This window comes from Panthera pardus, unplaced genomic scaffold (assembly GCF_024362965.1).
Source record: "Panthera pardus isolate Hobbes unplaced genomic scaffold, ASM2436296v1 HiC_scaffold_12, whole genome shotgun sequence".
NCBI lineage: Eukaryota > Metazoa > Chordata > Mammalia > Carnivora > Felidae > Panthera > Panthera pardus.
In genome coordinates this window covers 42,863,588-42,888,015 of record NW_026526677.1, presented here as the reverse complement: position 1 = coordinate 42,888,015, position 24,428 = coordinate 42,863,588, and the positions used below count along the sequence as shown (strand labels likewise).

The 24,428-nt window shown below is 32.6% G+C and overlaps 1 protein-coding gene across 27 annotated transcripts in view; it reads right to left on the bottom strand.

Annotated features, from left to right (window-relative positions):
• SOX6 (SRY-box transcription factor 6) overlaps window positions 1–24,428 on the bottom strand; it is a 697,806-nt gene that overhangs the window by 241,859 nt on the left and 431,519 nt on the right. For all 27 annotated transcript variants that reach the window (XM_019456423.2, XM_019456414.2, XM_053899942.1 and 24 more), the window contains one exon: window positions 15,442–15,531. In XM_019456423.2, the coding sequence (XP_019311968.1) occupies window positions 15,442–15,531 (90 nt within the window). The remainder of the gene's footprint in view (window positions 1–15,441; window positions 15,532–24,428) is intronic.

The window sequence follows — 24,428 nt, the reverse complement described above, 5'->3', positions numbered from 1 at the left end:
AGATATGAAAACAAACAGTTACCTGCCTGTAATTGGTTTCTAACAGCTGCACTGTTGTAGCACTTCTTAACCATGGTGAAGGTGCCTATGAAAGAAGCTTCTTGTTTAGTTCAGAGGGGTGTGTGCGTGTGTGTGTGTGTGTGTGTGTGTGTGTGTGTGTGTGTGTGTGTGTAGGGTTCACACGTTTAGTTTTGTTTCCTTTTGTTCACTTTAGTTTCTTATTTGTTTTACAATAACACTTGGGAGTCTTTATTGTTCCCCAAGATACTCAATAATTATGGTGTATATGATTTATACATTATTGATCTGAAATATATATTTGTATTTTTTAAACCTCCAGAAATCAAATTTAAATAAGAATACACTGGATTTTGACTTTTTAAACTAATGTGGCTTTTAGTTGAACTTAGAAGAGTCCTCAAAGAAAAAGAGTCACTTCTTTTTCTTTTACTGACTTAATAGGAAGCATACTATTTCATTAGTAGATTAAAATGTTAGGCTAGAAGTAATAAACTATTATTATATTTTTAGTAGTGTGTCTCATAATGTCAACTGAATTATGTGAAATGTATCAAACTAGTTACAATAAAAGCCACTACTTACATACTACAAACAATTGCAACTCCCTCAACATATCAGAAGAGACTGGGACGTTGCATTTTAAAATTCCTGTGGAAATCAAATGTATTTTAAGTATCAGCTCTGATTATTTAATCAGACAACTTGCATTTTGCCCTGGCTAATTTTGAAGGCTGATAATATTTTACTTATAAAAATAATTGTGCACCTGTTGTGATGGAAGCCTAGTTAAACAAATGTTAATAGGAATGTAACTCGTAGCTTTAAGCACAAGAACACAGGTCTCTCATTACTATTACATGAAGAAACATATTTTTAAAGCCATGAGATAGATCTCATTTTAAATCTCATCTCTTCCTTAGCCCTAGAGAGATGTTTAAGAATATTATTAAAACATGTACAACGAATAGTTGCATATTAACTTGAAAGGGAACATCAGATAATGCCTACTGAACAAAATGGATATGGAGTTCCTCCTTCCCATTTAATACCTGTGTTCTTCTGCCTTGCTCTATTCCCTCGCCAAACCATTTTAATGATATTGAATCATTTTTGAGAAACACATGCACTTTTCTTACCAACTTATGATCAAAGGAGAAAATTAAAAAGAGGACCTACAAAAGCTGGACTCCTCTTGCACTCTTCATGTTTTCAGGCTCTTTCAGCATTAGAGATCTTTTTCAGTACCCAAATTCTGTAAGCTTTAAAAAATGCTAGGCTCTCATGGAATAGACAGACCTTCCCTCTGTGGATCCTGCCATTTTGTAAAAAGACTTCCTAAAAGCTACCAACGTGTGTCTATTCAATCCATTTCCGGGTGTAATCAAGTTCTAAGTACTGAAAAGAGGCTTGAGGAAAAAGAATTTGTCTTAAGTTAAACTAGCTAAATTTTGAGCTCAGTTATACGTGCCTCTTATTGACTTCTGTAAGACTGTAGCCTTGCAATTGGCCCAAATTCTTTAAGGTTATATTTAAAAGGTAATTTTATTCAAAATTACCTAAACTTTTGAACCCTATGTTTTATAATGTTGGGTTCATTTTAATTTTATTTTGGTTAGTGCAATACAAGTTTACAAGCAGAGTTCAGAAAATGTGTGCATTTTTTAAATGACCTAAATTCTCTGTAGTTTTCTTTTTCAATAGTTTAATGCAGACATTTGGATTGAAGGGGAATCACAAATAAACGGAATAATTGCATCAAATTTCCTCAGTGCATTAAATATGCACTCAGTGGTAATTACCAACAGTAGCAACACATTTAAAAATGTAGAGAATAATGTACAATTTATGCCTATTTCAAGGGTCTTATTCATGAAAACACCATTTGGATGAAAATACACACATTTTATTAAGTGGTTAGCCTTAGATTTTTTTTTTAATTCAGACAAATGACTTAAATAGTAAGTGTGTGGGAGGTCTAGTAGTATGGGCCAGCTCTTAATGTGACATATATATCCCATGAGAATTGTCAAGAGCTGACTCTAGAGTAAAGAAATACCGAGGACACCCCCTGGCACGTGGGGCGCTAGGCACAGAGCATTCCTGGGCCTATAAACAGCAATGAGATGAATTACTCTCCCACATATTTTTCTTCTAAGAATCAGCTGTATATAAATATTATCACAAATATATATTTTTAAACTTCTTACATTTATTTGAACAAAGAAGACTAAAGTGAAATAGAGGAATTTAATAATAGTATATAAAAATTATAAAACTTTTTTATATTTTATGCTTACTAAAACTCTGTGCATAACTTTTAATTATAAAATAATAAATGCATATGTATTGAAATCTCATCTATTCCAAATGTTACACTAAAAAAAAAAAATTCATAGCAACTGTATGTCCAAACGCGATACATGTGAAAATCTCATTTTCACAGTAAGACCTCTAAGTTTTAGCTACTGCTATAATAAAATGCCAGAACCAAAACTGTATGGAAAGTTTCTTTAAAGTTTTGGGTAAGAGAATTTTACTTATACTTAAGTAAGGTGATTTAATACTACGACAAGGACTTGGCAGATAAATGATAGCTAAGCTATCTGTAATAAGATGGGAATAGAGCTGATTAGGCTGCTTTTCATTCTCCAGACCTAGATTACCTGAAAAATGTAAGCTAATTATCAATAAAGTGATCATTATTTTTGGTTGAAACAATATTGGCGACATGGACTATACTGTAAATTTGATGTGGGTGATAATATGGATTTCTTAGAGTGTTAGAACTTCCTCTCAATTTTATACATATCTAATCATTTCCTATGGAATAATTGGTGCTACAAGAGGTAATAAATGGTTCCAGGTCCCTTTGGGTGGCACATAATGAAATACTCTCATATCTATTCCTACTGGCAAACTACTATTTACTAAGGTTTTATTTTATTAGTCATTTTACAATCATTGACAGTAATCCTGAAGTGCATGTATTTTTCCCCACTTTGCAGATTAAAAAGCTGAGAGTAAAATAAATAAATAAATAAATAAATAAATAAATAAATAAATAGTTCAGTTTATACAATAATTCAAACCCAAATCTGATCAATTCTACACCCTGTGTTTATTATGCCACAATTCCTGTTCCAGGGGAGAAAGCAACTAAGTTCTTTAAGTCAATAACTTCATTTAGCGTCTTCACAGAATCTTTGAACTCTTACATGTAACTGATTTGCTTTGTAGTTATTACTGACAAATTGATTTATTATCAAGGTAATTATATGCTACTCTATTTTAAAGTTCTAGTCCAGTGGTTCTCAAAGTGTGATTTATGGACCCCTTGGAGTCCCAGGGGAGTCTCCAAGGTGTCCCTAAGGTCGACACTGTTTTCATAATAATACTAAGGTATTAGTTGTATGTTACAACATTGACACTTACACTGATGATGCGAATGAATGAAATAGTGGGTTAAAACTGCTCATCCTCTAGCATGAATCAAAGGCACCTAACTCTACTAGTAGTAATTGTATTCTTCACCACCACACACTTGTAGTAAAACAAAAAAAAATCAGTTTCAATTAAGTAGTTCTTTGATAAAATAGTAAAATAATGTGTTAAATAATGACTTTTAAGTACACATATTTTTAACATTCTGTGTGATGAGGGGCACCTGGCTGGCTCAATTGGTAGAGCATGCAACTCTTGATTTTGGGGTTATGAGTTCAAGCCCCATGTTGGGTGTAGAGTTAAAAAATTAGTTCTTAAGATTCTATGTGATGAAATGGGAAGCATCCCACTGCTTATTACACCTAAGTATCATAGCTGTCTCGAGGAAAATCACTTGTGCTATTGTTCTAGTTGCTAGCTGAAATTTTTCATAGTTTTTTGCATAGACCTCCAATTTCATTTAAAAGAACAAGATAAAATATCCTTACCTGTACTTTAACATTTGCCAAGAGAGCCTCCCACTTCAAAACAAAAACAAAAACAAAAACAAAAAACAAAAAACCTTATAGCATTGGTTAAAATATAATTTGAACTTTCAAGGGAAAATCAGAATTTCAGAAAACTTCTATCTGCCATCATGAGCATAACACTTTCCAAATACTAAAAAAAAAATTTTCTGATATGATTAATAGTAATATTGATGAATTTGATTTTTTGATACTATGTGATGAAATGTGCCAACGTAAGGAAGAGCTGCACAACTCAGTGACAATATAATCTAAAAGCCTAATGCATGGCATTACAAAATCATGCATGGAACAAAAGATTCATTCAGAGTTAAAATTGGACAAATGCATTTTTTAAAGATTTTTTTTAAGCTATCTCTACACCCAACATGGGGCTCGAACTCACAACCCCAAGGTCAAGAGTCACATGCTCAACTGACTGAGCCAGCCAGGTGCCCCTGGACCAATGTATTTTAATGTAAAAGTATTGAAAGTTCACTGATATGGTTTCAGATCCTACATTAGACCTAACCTTTAAGAAACCAACACTTGTGATATTTGATGTAGTATCATAGAAGAAAATTCACAATTGTGTGAAAATGCTACAAGATAATTTTCCCTTTGTCAGCTACATATGCATATTAGGCCAACTTCTTCGTATACTTCCATCAAAATGTATCAAACAGATTGAATGCAAAAGCAGGTATGAGAGAGTCCAACTCTCTTCTATTAAAACCTACATTAAAAAGATTTGCAAAACTGTAAAACAATGTCATTCTTCTCACTAAATCATTTTTACTTTAGGAAATATATTCATATATTCAATATTTGTCATAAAAATGGGTTTTATGTTAATATGTAGCAGATTTAATTTTATAAATTTTAAATGAATTAATACTTTTTTATTTCTCAGGGTTATTTTCTAACATAATTAAGTATTAATAGTTATAAGTCACATGAACAAAAGAATTTTAGAATCTTCAATACACTCTAAGACTCCTGAGATCAAAAAAAGTTTGAGGACTGTATTTCATCATTCTATCAATAAATATTTACTGGTTCAAGTACTAAATTATGCCAAATGTTGTTGCTTCCTGTAGTATTTTCAGATTCTCTACTTACTCTATACTACACCAAATAATACATATTCTCTCTCTAACCCTCTCAACAAAATCTGAAGTAAGTAGTATCATCCATGCTTTCTTGTACAAAAATAAGGAAATCAGTTCTTTTCATCTTCATTGAGGACTGCAGTCTTTTTTTTTAATTAGTCTTTTGTATTGAAAAAGCAATGCATACACATGGTTTAAAAAAAAACCAACCTACCGTACAAACTATACAGTAAAAGTTTAAAAAGCAGCCTGTCCCATATCTTTTATTTTCTACTTCATAGCCAACCTCTGTTAACAGTTTATTAAATATCCTTCCAGCAATTTTCTGTATGTATATAATTTTCTACACAAACTGAAGAGTATATATGCTCTCCTCCGTTTCACGCTGTCACCCTTTATAGTTCCAGAGATGTTACCCTTATTAAGCCAAATAATTCAGGTAATATGGAGATGCTATGCTAAAAGTCTCTGAATCAGTGACCCCATATCTCCCAAAACAATGCAGAGTAAGCCAGACTTAAATTTATGTCCTGTAAGGTATTTTCACTTAACACTCAACTTTGTTTATTTCTTTATTGTGATAAGAAGATGCTACTAAAAACGGGACTACACTCACCTCTCAAACTGTTGTGAAATCAGCATTCCAAGTTATGGAAGAAATTTTTCTATTTGCCCAAACACATTTCACTTCCAGATTCCTACTGTCTGTTCTTCTGTTACCCTGTCATCTCTTATTCCACTATGAGCCATACTCTGTTCTCCAGGTGTGTATTAGGTATGTATATACGGATAGATGTTAAAGGCTATTTTCAATTCTGGGTTTATACTCTAATACTGAAATAAAAATCATTTGTATTCAATGAAATATGAGCTACTTTGATGGAGAAAGGTTCCACCATAAACCTAAGTCTAACACACATCATTAAAGCTTCAGTATGTTTTCACTAATTCCACACAGGAGGATTACAGATGTCCTGCTAGCTACCATTTCCTGGTAAGCAATCTGAATGGCTTCCAGGAAATTGCTAATGACCTTCATTTTACTTAAAATCTAGGCTGCAATTAGTAATAGTTTTGCTTCTCCATGCTGGTTATAATGTTTATTTTCATCACAGCAATCAGGGAGAAAAAAGTGAAATGTCTTGTTTTTGAATTATATCAAAATGTATTCTCTTTTATTTTGGTATGTCACCAAATAGACTAATACATATTTAATGTAATCATAATTGTGTAAGAATACTTTGGATCTTTCTTACTTCTAACCAATTTTGCCTCCTTTCCCACTCCAGGCTTCAGCAATTGCTAAAATTAGCCTTTTAAAGTGGAATCAATAGAAGTATTTTATAATTTTTGGCTATTTTTATATATAACAACATTTTATAAAACTGAAAATTTTAAAACTAGATATGATTTTAAAGTAAAGTTCTATGTTTTTAATTATAATAACTACTAAAGGAAGTTTCAGATTTTTATTCAATGAATTTAAGGCATGATTATGTGGTCAATGTAATAATAACAAAAAACAACTTTATCCAGTGTTATATTTATAACCAGAATTTGTTACTAAACTTCAGCATTTCCTTTTATGTAAACATTGATTTCACTAATTAGAGCCAACTGATCTTTTCTCTAACAGATCGATTTCTTTTAATCTCAACAGTTAACAGCAATTCCAATGTATCATAATACTTCAGACCTTAATCATATAGTAGTAATTTTTACCAGCAGCTTTTGTTTGAATTTTAATTAAGAAGACCTTGTGTCTCCAAACCCAAGTGGGGAGAGATTTTAATTGCTTACATGTATATCACACAGACTTCAAAAGAAGTAAAAGTTATTTATAACAGAGTACAAAGGAAAGCTTTGAAATGTTTACATTCATGCAAAATAGTATAAATTTTAAAACTATGGGTATTGCTGTGTTATAATGCAAAAATATCTATAAAACCAGCTGTGATATGTATTTACTGTTAATAAAAGGAGTTCACGGGTTCAGAAATAATAGCTCACTATTGACTACAACACGACCAAAAGACTGTGAGATGGATGGGTTAAACATGCTATTCTGGGGGAATATTAAGTTTCCACCTTAGTCATTTACTATGTGATTGAGAGCAGTAACTTTACTTTTCTGGATGTTGGGGTCCTTACAGGGAAAATAAGAAGTTTGGGTACATAATATGCAAAGCTTCTTCAGCTCTAATCTTTTGAGATTCCACAATTCTAGATATTACTCTGAAGTTCTACAATTATACAAAATTCATACAGAAACTAGTGACACTCTACCACATTATTTCATACAAACAGGAAAGTGAGAAAATTACATGTGCTCTCAATCTCTTTCACAAGCTGGTCTCTAGAGCAATACAGCATTTGTCTTGAGAAATAACAATTTAAAATTTTCAAAATACACGAAATCTAAACATTGATAGATTACTATTTTAACCCTTTATCCTGTGAAACAGCAAGAATCACTAGGTATGTGAACTTTGCTGACTTTAAGTTGAAAAGTGGCAGATGATTCTCCTCTAAACACTTCCAGAATTTTTTTCAGTTCCCTCAGATGAAGAAATTGCTGTAAATTTATAAATGGAAATTCAACAAAAACTCACTTATAAATGAATATGTAAAGTGTACAGTCATAGCTCTTGGAAAACCACTCTAGTCCTTCTGTGATTGCCTACAACTGAAAACACAAATAACTGTAAATTACTATTCCTAAAAAACAGAGAATTCTGTAGAAAGGGCAATGTATGGAATGAGTAATCAGAGTACTTAGATATAGTTTAGGCCCTTACTAGAAAAGTGAACAAACTAGGAGAGAGAATCGGCATTTAAGCTAGTAACCTAGAATGCAGAACACTGATTCTGTTGGAATGCTGTTAGATCCATTCTGACCTTTTGGTGATAACAGTACTGCTTAAGTTACTTCAAGAATAACCTACACCATTTGATCTTCAAAGATCTATGGTACACTGGAGACAAAAAAACAAACAAACAACTAAGACTGTTGTGTTCCTGTGCTCTCCTCCAGAGATTTATGTCCACAATCAAACCTAATAATGAAACCAGTCTCTCTCAGTGACACACAGTGGCAATATTATAATATATTCATGTTTTTAATTCAGTATCTGTACCAAGTACAACTGCAATATGCTTGTACTATTTGACGCAACACAGTTCCTAATTTTATTTCTCTTAGTAACAACCCTAATGAAGTAACAGAGAATAATACTTAAAACCTTTAATAGTAAAGTATGGCAGAAACATTCGGGCTCTCAAACAAGCCTCTTAGACATATTAGTTGAATAACTATAATAAGCAATTGTGTTTCAGTCACAGCTTTGAAAAACCCTGGGAATAATTTATAGAACTTTCTGTTTAAAGGAATTTTTAGTCCACATTTTTCCTATCAGAAAGAGACTATCATTTTTCTCAGCTGCAGCAGAATATACCTAGGAGCACATCTACCTTAATCCCTAAATGTAAATATTGCAATGATTAATCATAAATGACCAAGGAAGGAAAACACTATTTTCCTTATTTGCTTCATATCACATAATTATTTTTTTGTCTCTCATATCATCTGTGTGTTTGACAAACACAAGCACAAACAGTTTGTGCTAAGTCAAACACAACCAGCATTACTGTTTCTCTGGCACACTGCCCAGGGAGGCGCCTTCACACCAAGGAGATGCCAGCCACAGCATAGAAGGGCATGTGTGCAAAACAGGGAAGCTGGCTAGGATTCTCTCACATAAACCACAGAAGATTAGGCCTATCCATGGAGGCAGAGGCTGATTTCCTAGTGCTCTTGATTTCATTAGGTATGTCACCATTGCATTTAGAAATGTCTCATAACCATAATTATTCTGGCGTCCTTACTCCTTTGGTACAACTCAAACATACATTCAAATGGGTTGTGGACCCTATCAGTACTTCTGTCTTACCTTGTGTCCTTCTACCGTCTGATTCCCCCCTCTCTTACATTCAGGTACAGATCAAGATAAATAATTCTGTAGAGAGAAACTGTATTACCTATATGTCCTCCAGCTTTGCAATACTGCTTCACTTACATAGAAAAGGGTAAAAGCGAAACTGTTTTGGTTGTTTTTATACTGTGGAGGCAGAAACAGCCCAGAGTCTATCTTCTCCTTTTCCCACTGCAGAAGTATAAGATTCTGAGGCTATAGAGGCAGGATTCAAAACCTGCTGCCACAACTTTTGACTGACCCCACATAAGCCATGTAACTTCTCACAGTCTTTTTACTCATATATAAAATCAATATAAAAATATTTTCCTTAATGGATTGTTATAATAAGGATCAAATAAAATAATGTAGATGTCTTAGTCCTTTGTTTCCTTTGTATAAAATAAAGCACCTTACAAAAAGTACTCACTATTTTACTTATTGGCAGGAAATCGATAACATTTTCAAGATTAGTCTTATAATTAAGAAAATATAGTAAACACTGGTATTAATTTTGAAAAAACTTTAGGAGGTCATGAAGATAACATTCCACCAGAGTAGGAACACCCTCTAATATCCTCTACAATATCCCTGTTTAAGATTTCCAGATTTCCAGATTTTCCAGATTTCCAGCTAAATTTCCAGATTTTGTTTTTTAAATTCATCCATTCATTCCATAAATATTTTGTGAACTCCTAGTATATCTGAGGTACTCTCTCTTAATGCAGTCCAATAGTATCAATGCCAGATAGCCATTAACTATTCCTAAATTCTTTTGTACATTGAGAATAATTTCATTATTTCCTTAACTCCTGAAAACACAATTCTTATCCTCTTATAATCAACCAACCAACATATACTAGGTCAAATTCCCTACATCTCTAATTATTATTCATATTAAATGTTCAAGTTCTTCTCTATGGTCGTGGATTAGGGAGGGAATTTTTTGTTAAGTTTATTTATTTATTTATTTATTTATTTATTTTGAGAAAGAGAGAGAGGAAAAAGAAAAACACAAAAGTGAGGGAGGGGCAGAGAGAGGGAAAGAGAGAATCTCAAGCAAGCTCCACACTGTCAGCCCAGAGCCCAATGCAGGACTCGAACCCATGAACCATGAGATCATGACCTGAGCCAAAGATAAGAGTCAGACACTTAAGCACCGGAGCCACCCAGGTGCCCCAAGATTCATTTTTTTAATACTACTCTTAATCATTCTACTGTCAATACTTTAATTCTCACTCAGGCACCTAGCGCACCGCACAGAATTTTTCAATGATAGTAATAGAAGCTATGTTTCCTCCCTCCCCCAGCTTCATTCCACTCTCGAATCCAAAAGAAGAAGAAGAATATATATATATATATATATATATATATATATATATATATATGCACAAAATCAGAAAATAATATAAGTATGGACTATTTAGAAAATAATGACTATGAGAATTCTAACAGCCCAAATTTATGGGATGCATAAAGCTATTTCTACAAACATATTCATGGCCAAAATACCTTTATTGTTAAATAAACAATGTTTAAAATGAAATATTCAGTTTAGGAATTTATAGGGTATCAAAAACAAACAAAAGAAAAAGTATAAGGAAATAAGCCTGGGAGAGATAATATAGGTAAAAACAATATGGAGTAGTTGGTATACTCAAGTGGCAGCAGAATTGAGAAATAAATCTAAAAACTGGATAATTACTGGGATATTGGGAAAAGAGATAAGTAGATAAGCCACTGGCAGGTAAAACTGAAGGACAAAAGGGATAGAAAATGAGTATGCAAAATTTAAGATGGAATATATAACAGAAAATAAAAAACTTAAAATATGTGATGCTATATTTTAAAACAATATTAATGTATTTGAAAACCTCAGTGAAATATACAATATTCTAGGAAAATGTTTTTCTGGAAAAACTGACTTAAAGAGAAATAGAAAATGTAAAAAGGAAAAAAAAACAATTAGCAACAAAAACTCCAGGCCCAGATATTTTATGGGTATATTCTCTCAGAATTTCAAGGAGTAAGTAATCCTCACATTATCTATTCAATATTTTACGCAGCCTAGAAAAAGAGGGAAAGCTTTCCAATTCAACCACGAACTCTGGTACAAAAAGTGAACAAAGAGTACAAATAAAGAAAAACACAAACTAATCTCATTTATGATTACAGATGCAAAAATAACAACTGTAATATGAGGAAATAAAATTATTCGGTACATTAAAATAAGACTGCACCATGACTAATCAGGGTTTATTTCATCAGTAAATTTGAAAAACAAAAACCAATAAGATATGCCATAAAGTAAAATGCAATTTCTCATAGAAACTCCTAATAAACTATGACTAGAATGTTCTTTTAATAGTAAAGAATATCTTAAATATCTTAATAGTTAGGGGTGAAATAGTAAAAACAAATCCATAAATTAAAAACTTTACAAAATACCTGCTATCACATGTTTACTTAATATAATTATTGATATTCTAGGCAGTGTAATATGAGAAGGGATGAAAAAAGGGGGCATAACTGCCAAAAAAGAGAAAACCTATCAGCTGAAATATAATTATAGCTAATAAGTTCGATAAAGAGGAAAATTATAAAATGAACCAGCAAAATTCATTAGCATCCCTAAATATGATAACAAAAAGAAAACAGAATGAAGAATGTCTCATTCACGAGAGCAAGCAAAAAGATTAAATATTATAGAGAAAATATCAAAATAAACACACGGAATCTACATTTTAAAAAAATCATCATTGAGGGACATAAAAGAATAAATGATTTTAAATGAAAAGATTCAATACTATAAAGATGTCAGTTCACCCTATAGTTTCATATAAATATAATCTTTCAAAAACTTATTTTGGGATTTTAATGAACACTTAACTAAATTAAATGTAAGCCTAAAATAAACTTTAGAGAAGTATGCACACACCTTAAAGAAAAATTATGAATGTGGTCTTGCAATATTTACTTTTCAAAGATACCATAAAGCTACAGTGATTAATATAGCACAGTAGTAATAAAAGTTTAGATAGATCGATAGAATAAAACCAAAAGCCGACAAATGGTTTCAAATATGCAATCAGTATGGTAAAAGATGTTATTTAAGTCAGACAGAGAAGATCAATTATTTAATTACTGATACAGATATATTTGGTTAATGGCTTAAGAAAAAAATTAAGTTGTTTCTCTAGTTGAAATTACACATCAAAATATACTCAAGAGGAATTAAAGGGTTAAATGATTAAAAATATAGTCAAAGAATTGGAACAAAATATAGCAGAGTGGGGGAATCCTTTCTAAACAAACCTCCAACATAAAAGAGCATGAAAAGGGAGGGAGAGATTTGACAATAAAAATCATAATGCAAAAGAAAATGATAAAATGAAACATACATGACATCAAGGTTAATACCATTAAAATATACACTAAAAATCATACAGAACCATAAGAACTAGACAAATCCGTTAAAAGAAAAATGGGCAAACAACATAAACAGGCAATTCTCAAAGGAAGAGACATTTACTACAAATAAATTTATGTCAGATTCTTCATTAACAATAATAAAGAAATTCAAATTAAATCAGCAATAGTATATCATTTTCCCCTATAAAAACTGGCAAGAAATTTTTGAAGTAATAATACTTGCCATTGAGGGCAAGAGAATACTTGCAGACACTGCTGGTGAGAGTGGAACACTGTACCCTTTCTGCAGGGTAATGTGGTAGTATGAGTCAATGGCCTTTTTAGAAAAGAACACATGCTTTAACTCAGGAATTTCACTTTTAAGGAATATATCCTAAGAAAATAACTACTAATTAATACTTAAAATTATTAGGAAGTTATCCATATTCAAGTTTTTATTTACAATGACAAATACTTTTTAAAAACTACTTAAATGTTGAATAAAAGACTCAAATTATGAGAACCTCACTTCATACAATATTTTCTGTAAATAAAAATATTTTAGATGACTTAATCACTTATTGATATATCATTAAATGGGAAAGAATAGATTATAAAAGAACAGTGAAAGATTCTAATTTTAAGGAAAAACTTTAACAAGTATATGCATAAATTAAACAAAATAATACAGGTAGAATTAAATAACCATTTTATTTTTTGTGTGTCTATTTCTCTATTTTTGCAACAAATACGTAATGAAGGAATTTATCATAAATTCATTTACAACAAATTTTGTAATGAGGGTTGTTTGAGATATAAAATACTGGTGGCCCACAATAGTATGTATTTCTTGGGGATAGTATTTAAACCATATTAAAATTTCAGAATAATTATAACTAATTTAGGTGGATAATAACTGGCCTGATCTCACCTAGACTAAAAATGCATGTTGAATTTTAGCAGGGGTTGAATCAAACTACCTGAATGCTACTTAAACTATTTTTTTCCAGTTTTTATGATAATATATTATTGGTATATTTTTTATAATGGCTATGGTGACAAAATATTAGGATGTAAAAAGAGACAATTATGTATAATAAATCAAGATGAAAAATTTAGTAAGAATCTTATCTCCTATGCTCATAAAACTGAGAGCAGCACACAAATGAAAGTTCACATATCACATACAGAATCCAGAAAAAAAAGTTAAAGAATTTGAAAAGCCTAAATTTGCATGTGTTTTTGCTTTTGAGATTTAGACATTTTGATCATCTAAGGCTAGTACAGTTTTTGCATCATAAAGTCATAATCAGAATGGAAAATAAAGAAAGATGGAAAGCGGGGGAAGGGAGAGGAGATAACCTGAAGCACAAAAACTTGATGCTGAATCATGACATAATAAAATATTAACTTCCACATCACTAAGAGAAAGCAAGACCCCTGTCATTCACGCTGGCAAAAGCTTGCCTTTGCATAAACCATTACTGTTCTCACTGTTAAAAAACCAATGACTTTGGAAAGGATGGAAAACACAGAATGACGTGCAAAGTAGCACACAACATGTTACTGCAGCTGGATACAGAATATGTCACTAATGACTTTCTTTCTACCCATCATTTATAAGTTAAGATTTTTTTCCCCAAATAGCAAATGCCCTTTCTGAGTACAGAACAGAGGCAGTGGAATTCAAAATAATATTCAATTTCCACTTAATGTTAATACTGTATTAGTTAATGAAATGAGTTATTAATTATTCCCTGGGAAAGAGATGACTTCCTTTTGTCTTCATTTGAATTGAACACAACATACCTGAACACTAGGCAATTTTTGGTAATAAATTAAAAATAACATTTTCATCAGAGTTATTGCCAGATGTTTATCTTAAATAAAACATTATCCATGACCAATAGGAAGATTCATCTGAAGTTATTTGATAATTTCAGAAAACTAATGTAATTAGGTTCCCAAATTGTTAGTGCAAATTGGAGTGATGACTGTCTGTCTGCAAGAGACAACTGATAGAATTAATTAATGACCATGGATTCTGTTTAGGATACCAAAATTAGTAATAAAGTACTTCATCTCCATAAAGGCATCAACAAGAGAGAGTTAAGGAAGAAGAATAACTTCCTGACTGATAGGGCAACTTAATTTTGTAATGGTTCTTAACATGTTTCAAAATAATAACATCAATCACATACCTTCAGAACTAAAGATGCTCATCCTTATTAGGGTCAGAGGTCATGGAACGTTAACTTCTATGAAATCTGATTGAGATCAGTCAACCTATGATCCTATGGGTATGTTAATAATAACAGCAACCACAGTTGACCCTCACGAGTGTTTTCTAAGTGCCAACAACTGTTCTAAAAGCTTTACTTGTATTAATCCTATTAATAAGCCTATGAAGTAGGAACTGTTATTGTCTCCATTTTAGATATAAGGAATTTGAAACATAGAAAAGTTCAGTGACTTGCCCAAAGTCACTCAGCTAGGAAGTGATAGAGCCAGGATTTGAAAAAGGTAACCAAGCCTCAGAAAACACCCACAAACCGTTATGAAAAATACACTCAATAAACTCTTTTTTATAGGTGCTACCCTTGACCCTTTTTGACCAGAAGAAATTCAAATTAATGATTTGGATTCATAAATCAAGCCATTATTAAGATTTCAAGAGGGAAGACTAAAATTAACTTGCTCTTCATCTTTTGACATTTTTTTTTATTTTTCAGACTGTTAATGAAGCAATTTACCCTATAATTTATATGTTTATAGACTAATAAAAACAGAAGGGAAAAATTTCATTCTATAAGAATTATAAAGAATAAAATTTCAAGGACACACTACATATTTACCCTCTCATGTATAAACACATATTAAAGGTAAAAATTTAATCTTAGGATACAGAGATCAGCAAACATGTTGTTATACAAAATAATATACTCTACATTGATATGTTTGATATTTTGTATATTGTACCTTTAATTTCTCCAAGAAGTTCACTGGTATTTAGTCTTTCCATTTTTTCCTTCCAATCTTTTGAAAGTAGTTTTTCCATGCAGGAGGAATCTGTTAGAGTTAAAAAGTAAGTATGGAAAATGTTACATATATATTTTACAACTATTAAAATACTACAAATACAAAAGCCAACTTATGGAGAAATTCTCCCATTATAAAAATGATCAAGGCTATATTTGTTGTTGTTTTAACCCTAGGACATAGACAATTATATTAGTGTATCTATCACAAAATACCACAACTAAATTTATTTTTACCTGACTACTTAAACTATTCCCAGGGGGAAAAAAAGATAATGCTCAATAATCTTATCTTGGTAGTATAAATATAATTCTATTAATATTCAGTCAGCATTTATCATTTCTTAGACTGATAGGACAGAAAAGGGGGCTATTTCCTCTGATAGTTAAGTTTAGATGTTGTTCCTTTTAATCCAGGTGATTTTTTTCTAAGTCTAAGCAAAATTTATGTGCCATTCAAGGAAGAATGACAAATCTTCAAGGGGGAAGAAACCAGTCAAACTGTAACCACATAGTCCTTAAAAAAGAAATAAACATATGACAACTTTTGTGGAATACCCACTTAGAGGATAATTCAAAGAAAATAAAGTCAAGATGTTTTCTGTCCCTCAGTAATAAAAACTGCTAAAACTTTTCTATAGAAAAAGATGCATATTCTTATAAAGAAAATACTCAGTTAAACACTATTTGCCCAACTGCATATCTAACTAACATACTAGATCATAGGGAATGATTATACTTGCTTCTATAAGGATTCATAAAGGTTACAGAAATTTAATTTTAGAATGCCCTAATAATTAGCAAATTTTTCTCAATGAGTCATTTTTTTTCTCTCTATTTAGATGGGTTTGCAACTGGTGCTACTGCTTACAAGTATTTATATATATCTTTTAAGCCTCAAATCTTAACAAATAGGCCATGTTTCCAAAAGGGAATGCAGATTTAAATACCAAATCCTCAGTGCAAAGCATACTCCCATTAAACTTTAACATTCCAAGTGTCAAAATTCTGATAACTTCTTTTTAAAATTGTATTTAAAATAGTACTCCAAATCCAAATGCCTTTCCTCTCCCATATCAGTACCTATCTATTTAGCATTTTCCCTTTCATTTTTTTCTCCAACTTCTAAATCCTCCTTGAATTTTTCAGAATGACAGTAAGGTCAGGATGGATCTAAAGGGTTTTAGAAACTAGATAAGCTTTAGAAAAATACAGTGAGCCCTGGGTAAGAGATGAGAGGACCACTGCATCATTAGAAAGTATTGGCGAAAACAATTAACGTTTGTCCATGACATGATCAATCAATCAAAGAATGGATGGAATCCAGATCAGTGTGTCATGAAATGGCTGACGAAGAACAACCATACTAGCTCACTATCACAGAAGTTAAAGTTCATTCTAAATAGAAGTCAGCGTTATTCGATTAATTGAAAGCTCACGGTCCCTTCCCTTCCTTCGTCCCTTCTATCCTTCCCTCCTCTTTTTCTTCCATTCTTTCCTATTAATTATTTTCTGAGGCTTCAACAAGTGATCTACCACCATGATTAAAAATTGGATTTTGAGTGACCTTCCGAAAGGGTCTATGTTCACACAACGGTTTGTATTTAATTTCCAAAATGGTCTCTTGATATTTTCATTTTAAATTCAAAAACAAGGTATATACTTTGTTTTATACCTATTTTGTGTTTATGCTAAAGTAATAAAAACAAGATAATACTAAGTTTGGGATTAAGAAGCAAATCCTCAAAGCCACATCTAACAGACATTAGTTTTCCTCAAATCAGGTTTAAATTTCTGAGAGAGATTGATATAACATCAGATCATGGATAAGAATAATCAGCAAAATGTCTTCAACTTCCTATCCTACCTAATTCTGTTACTTTTTTTTTTTTAACCCTTTCATACATGTTATCACATTGCACTAAACTGATAATCACTGATATAAATGCTAAAGCATAATTTGTTTGGTTCAAATTTGAGTTGAGAGCATATATTATAATAGTAGAAGTCAAAAGCCCAAATTACTAGTAATGATCACAAATTCAGAGCAAGTTCAGAAACTAGGATTATATACACACTAAATGTAAAACAGGCTAAACTATGTCTCTCGTTTCTATAAATAGACCTAAAATCTTTCAGAGCTCTAGGAAAAGAATGCTAAAGCTTCATGGGAGAAAAATAGAACTGTATGGTCAACAGGAACACACACTTCAAACATAAATCAGACCATGTGTACACAGCTTCACATAAAAGCTACTCATTAATAAAATGGTTAATAACATCAAAGCATTTCACATTCCTCTTAAAAAATTAATCCTCACCATAATGCTGAGTTAATCTAGTTAATATGAGTTCCCATTTCAGTAGAAGAAACTGAGGGGAAAAAATAAAGCAGTCTTTCCATGTCTATATTTAGAACTCATGAAAATAAAGGCAGTCACTGATGGCCTTTAACTCCAGGACAATAAAAGTCACAACATACAACCTTGTCAATGTTTAATCTCAAGTCTAAGAGATTCCGGGAAGATTCAAAACTCAGGAAGTCTCTTGAAAAACTCTCAGCTTTCTCACCTAATTATCTGACTGCCAAATCGCTACAAGTAGTATTAAGCATGCTCCATACTATAATGTAAAGCAAGTAAAATGAGGGAGAAAAAACCAGAAGATGCAGATTGTTAACAAATACCACACAGGCAAAGGACACCACTGCCACCACTGAGAGGTTTCTGACTCAGGATGAAGAAATACGTAATAGATAAAGTTGTAAATGAAAATTTATATTTTCAAATTTCCTACTCAAAACAATTTCCAGGTAAGGGTGCAAATTAAAAGTAAATATTCATCCTCTATGTGGCACATCCTTCAACAACACTAATAGGACACTAGTTTTACAGAGGTAATTGATTATATCAAACTTTACCCCATTCTGATCATGCGCAAATGCAAAAACCAAAGCGGTCAGAATAAGTAAAGGGGTCCAGTTTGTATTATGTACACAGGAGGAGTAAAGACCATGCAGAATTGCTTTAACTCAATAGTTATTCAGCATGCCAAATGGAATAAAAGGAGTGAACTTCTCCTAAATGTTCTTGATTATTCAAATCTTAGTATTTTGACTGAGATATCTTCAGCTAAAAACTAAAAGAGGAACTACATACTCTTTGGAAATTAAGAGAAAGAACGACAACATTACAAGACAAAAAAATGTTACAATGATACGTACCTATTAAAAATGATAATATTTCAGCATAAAAGTGGAAGATGTTAAAATTAATCCATCTTACTTTGAAATAGTTAATGTTCAAACACCAATACATATTCAGTAAAATGCAGGACTTTATTATATTTATCTTTTCTAATTTTTGTAAATCATATGAGTAAAACAAGACTCGGAAATGAAGAGCTGGCCTTCAATTCTTGCTTATATTTTAATCAAGGATGTAAAAGGTTTTCACATGTTAAAATTCTCAGTGGCATAGTTTTTCTTTTTGTTTTTTTTTCTTTCCTTCGCAACTTAAGTTTTTCTCTTTAAAGAAACTTTTTCTAAAGGAAAAAGTAAAAACACAATTCAGACCTTATTTTTAATAAATATCCTGCATAACGGATTGGAAAGCAATGTTTCTGCTTCCTAAGTATTTAGATTTCAGGCCAGGTAAGTCAAGAATGCTTTACCAGGCTAACAATTAATTTCACAGTACAGATAAATTTGAAGTGAGAGTATGTGATATATTTATTTCCTAATCTATATGATAATATTTTAGAAACAATTTTAAATTATTCCTAAATACAGCCACCATAGTATAAACTCCCATCCTGCACAAAGTGATGGTATTTCAAATGTGTCAAAGAGAGTAAATAAATAAATAATTGCTAAAAGTAAGCATGGAGGAATAGGAAAGGATAATGGGAAACATTTTTATTGCACAGGTACTTTAAAACAATTTGACTATGAGTAAACACTTAACTATTCCTTTGGCCTCAAAGTGATATGTAAAGTTATAAATGCTAAAACGTTAGAAACGTGACATAGAAAAATGTTTTTAAATATTTTACTGAGGAAAACAATGCTGCCCCTGTATGCAGATTTCCTACTGCTTTATTAACTCCTTTAAGAGAATATTAAACCAATTCCTTTTATTTTTACCATTGGAATCATAAATTTCAAGTGCAATAAATTTTCTATGTGTGCAAGAACAATGATAACTTATCAAAAGTAACTTTGACCTTGGTTTACAACTAGTTATGACAACATACATTTATACCGCTGCTGATCATACATCCCACATTTTTCATTACGAAACAGAGACACACATGCCAGTTACTGTACATTTTTCCACAGTGACAAGTGCTCCACAATACAGTGGGATAAAATTGGAGCTTGGAGAGCTTGAAGAGCACTCTTAAATTTTAATTAAAACCCTCCAAGCTCACTAAAAATAATTAGACACTAAAATGTGCCAGTTTTATTTTGAAGTCACTATAACGTACAAAGCATACTCCCTGACGACAGCTTGTGCTGTCCTTCTCCCCGCCTCTCTCCAATGAAACAACTGATTTTCCAAATACGAACAAGGGGGTATAAATAGAGGCTGTTTTCAGGCCTGCTCTTCATGCTGGGAAGCTGACAGAAAAGACAGCAGAATGGGTTTTTTAAGACTGCACCAAATGAACCTAGAATAACTTGCCTAACAGAGTTCGAATCACTGACAAACTCTGGATACAATTCAGTCTGCAAGAAACACCATGAGTTATATCACTGATCTTTTTTGATCCAAAAGCCAAACCTTTAACCTCTTAAATGTTTTTGCTATCTTAAAATATCTCATACAATGCTATAGTCCATCCTATTTTTAGCCAAGCAGCAAGAGAAAGCATGCCTTTCCCATACAGCAGGGCAATGATATAAACATCAACACAGATGCTCTGCCAGGAAGAGCTGGACTTCTCAAGCACTTGATCATTAAGGAATGCACCAACTGTTTTGGATAATCTCGTGCCAGCTCCCCTTTTGCTCCACACTCCCCTCTGGGAGTGGCCAATCTTGTCCTGCCTTAATTTTTCATTTTACTCCTCCATAGCACCCCCCATCCCTGAAAATATGAGAAATGGCATTTATGCCTAGCAATGAAAAAGCAGGCTCACTTCCCCAAACAGACCAAAACTTTAAAACAATTAACCCTCCCCTCTTCTTTCAGATAAATTACTAAGTATAAAATGCAATCTGTTTCCTTTGTTTATTCAATATGAACAATTTGTAAATGACTCAAGGATAAAATTCAGAAAATGTTGTGCTAAATTAGAACCATTATAAACATGCTAATGACTCAATGCTTGAGTAAAACATGCATGATCGGTGTGAAGAAATAGATTTAGTTCCTGTGAAATTCTGTTGTGCTGCCTTAAAATGATTTGGTCATTAAATCAGATACTTTCCTTCCAGGAAAAAATGTTAATTCCACAGCCACTTTACTAGATAATATACTGTGAGTGTGTACGTATGTGTGTGTGTGTCAATGGGAGCTTTGGAAATGTCATTAGAACTGTTAGGTGCAAGATTTTGGCATATTCATAAGGGAGAAAAAGATCCACACTTGAAACCTGGTAGAAATACACATATAGAAATCATCACATTAGATGCAATATTCTCTATCTGCACTGTTTTTATCTACCAAAATCTTTGGTATTTTTATAGGAATCCCTTAAAATTGGCACTTAACACACATTCATGGAAGTCGCATTGCTCTATGCAGGTAAGAGATACATGTCTCATCTGCTTTCCAAGGTTGCTTAGCACCTAGAACAGTATCAGAGAGATCATTCAAAACCAAATTTCTCTCCCATATCCATCAAAGTACAACTACTACCAGTGCCAATACAGAAAAAGAGAGAAACAACCAGCAGATGATCCAGAGGCTCATAGCCTACTGCTGTACCTGAAAGATACTCCAGCGATCATTAAGACCAACACCCTCATTTCCAAAAATGAGAAAACAGAGGTAAGATAAGTAAGTCATTTAGGTGCCCAAGGTCAAACAGTTGGTGACAGAGCCCTGACTCTAGTTCAGTGCTGGTTTTACCGAAATGACTGTTGAAATCATATTTGAACATCAGTTTTATATACTATAGCATCTAATAGAAAATGAATAATTATGCCTATTATTAAGTGCTTCAGACATAGAGTGAAGCACTCTAGTTCCTTGGAGAGGGGGACTAAAATTTCAAGGCACTACAGTAAAAGTCAATAGTGTTCAATGGCCAGTTCTCCCATACATACTCCTCCATTAAGCTGGTCTTCCTGTTCCTTCATATTGCCTTTTCCTTAATGCTTTTTCTTGGTTTGAACAAAGAGCTTTCCTTTTCTGAATATCGTCCACCAAGGAATGAATTAAGATGCTGCTTAAAAATACTATTGAACTTAAAAAGTAATCCCTTCCAAATTAGGTTTTATCTTCACATTCAAGGAGTAAATGTGCAGCCTGAGACCTTCGTTTTTCACGGTAGCTCATTGCCCACGACACCTTCAAATTTACTACAGTTTTAATGAGTAAAAATGTTCCATTAGAAACTACAGCTGTCTGTATTAATAAAATTATTACTCATAATGACATCCTCTCATGATCCCCCTTATATTCTGCTGCTCCATTGCCAAAGGCTGAGGTATTTGTACCATATAACATGGGACACTGTTCTTTGGGTTCTACAAATGTTTAATTTTTACTTTTTTCAATACTTATTTAACTGCTTTTAAAAACTATATTAGACTGTGGAAACAATAACTTCTGTGTCCTATATTCCTTCTTTTGGTTTCTTTGGGGGAAAATGTCTGAATATCACTATTGTCCTGATGGAATTGTCAATCACAGTGCTCTACCCTACTGCCTGCCTCCTACTGCTCCTCCTTGCCACACACACAGAGTAATTTGACCCAATCAGAATTCTCTGCTGGAACTGCCCAGAAAGGCTGTCTTAAGTTCAGGTTGGAAGCTATAAGCATGTGGGTCTGAGATTGTCATGACCATCTTCTCGGGCACATGAAGAGAGCCTGTGTGCAAAAAGAGGGAAGGAAGCCAAAAATACAAAGAAAAACAAACAGGAAAGAAGATAAACAAACAAAAAATCTTTACATCATGTTAGCGTACTTACATCTAAAAATAGCAAAAGCCAAATTCTGCTCCTGAGGTTCTTGGTAATGTAAGCCAATAGAGTCCTGTTTTTGCTTAAGCTAGTTTGAGTTGGGTTTCTGCCAGTTGCAACTTGAAAAAATAAATCTAGGGGTGCCTGGGTGGCTCAGTGGGTTAAGCTTCCAACTCCTGATTTTGGCTCAGGTCATGAAATAATGGTTTGTGAGTTAAAGCCCCACATCAGGCTATGGCCTGGCAGTGCACAGCCAGGTTGAGATTCTCTCCCTCTCTCTCTCCCTCTCTCTCTCTCTCTCTCTCTCTCTCTCTCTGCCCTTCCCCTGTTTGCACCCTTTCTCTCTCTCTCAAAATAAATAAAAATTTTAAAAATAATAAATAAATACATATATCTAAACAATATGAAAACCGTAACAAAAACTGTCATACATACTCAAATCTGTTATGTTTCCAATGGTAAAACACTGAAAACTCCCAATTCATTAACTTGTACCACCAGGCTAAAATATTTATTATGTAAATCTTGAAATAAATCTCTGCTTTATTGGAAGATATGCATCAACTTTAAAGTAAACTGTTACAGGGGCGCCTGGGTGGCTCAGTTAAGCAGCTGACTTCGGCTCAGGTCATGATCTCACGGTCTGTGAGTTCGAGCCCCGCAATGGGGTCTGTGCTGATAGCTCAGAGCCTGGAGCCTGTTTCAGATTCTGTGTCTCCCTCTCTCTGACCCTCCCCCGTCCATGCTCTGTCTCTCTCTGTCTCAAAAATAAATAAACGTTAAAAGAAAAATTTTTTAAATTAAATAAAATAAACTGTTACAGGAATACTAGTTACAATTATTTAGCTTTCTAAATTAGGATTATCTAAACATGATGCAACCAAAAGAAAATATAGCAGAAATAAAGTGGAAGTTGAGGCTCATTAAAAAAGAAAAAATAAAACAACAACAACAACAACAACAACAACAACAACAACAACAACAAAAACAGCAAAAGAACTCCCATCTAAAATCAGCAAGCCCCAATTTTAGTTTTGTGTTCATTAAAACACCTTCATTTTTCTGGTTAATTGCCTTTACATTTAATGTTATAAAATGAAATTATAAAATAAGTTTTTACTGATGAAATATCCTTTCTTATCTGTTTTATTTCTGTATAGATAATTCATAAAAAATAAATTTAAAATAAGGTTATACTTCCTAAATTGGTTTTAAGGACCCTCCATAATCTGGCCTTAGTGATTTGCCTTCTATTATTTTTCCTACATGAAAGCTTTTTAAATGTTCAAATGAGTACACCAAAGATATCTCACTCTTTTGTACAAAAGTTGTGCTTTTTCACTTCACCTTTGCTCATGACATCCTCCTGACCTGAATGTCTCCCTGATTCTTGATGCTTTCTAAAAAACCTATTCTACAGTGTCTACATTAAATATCACCTCCTCAATTATGCCTTGGAAATTCTCAACCTCTGTAAAGCAAAATAAACTTGCTGAGCATATATTATCTGTCAGGTAGTCTGCTTTTTATATTCTCTTCATGGATCAACTCATTAACTCTGAACTACTGCATTACCCTAACTATTAAGTTCCTTGATGGTCAAGAAATATTTCTGTTACCACTTTGTGTTCTTCCATAATACTTAACCTGGAGCTCTGCACATACTAAGTACTAAAATAAATTCCTCAATATACTAAAAAAAAAATAAATGAATAACTTTTTTGTGTGTATAAAGAAACAACAGAACTACTTTGCTTTTTAAAATTAATCATATTGGTGCATAACTTAATACAC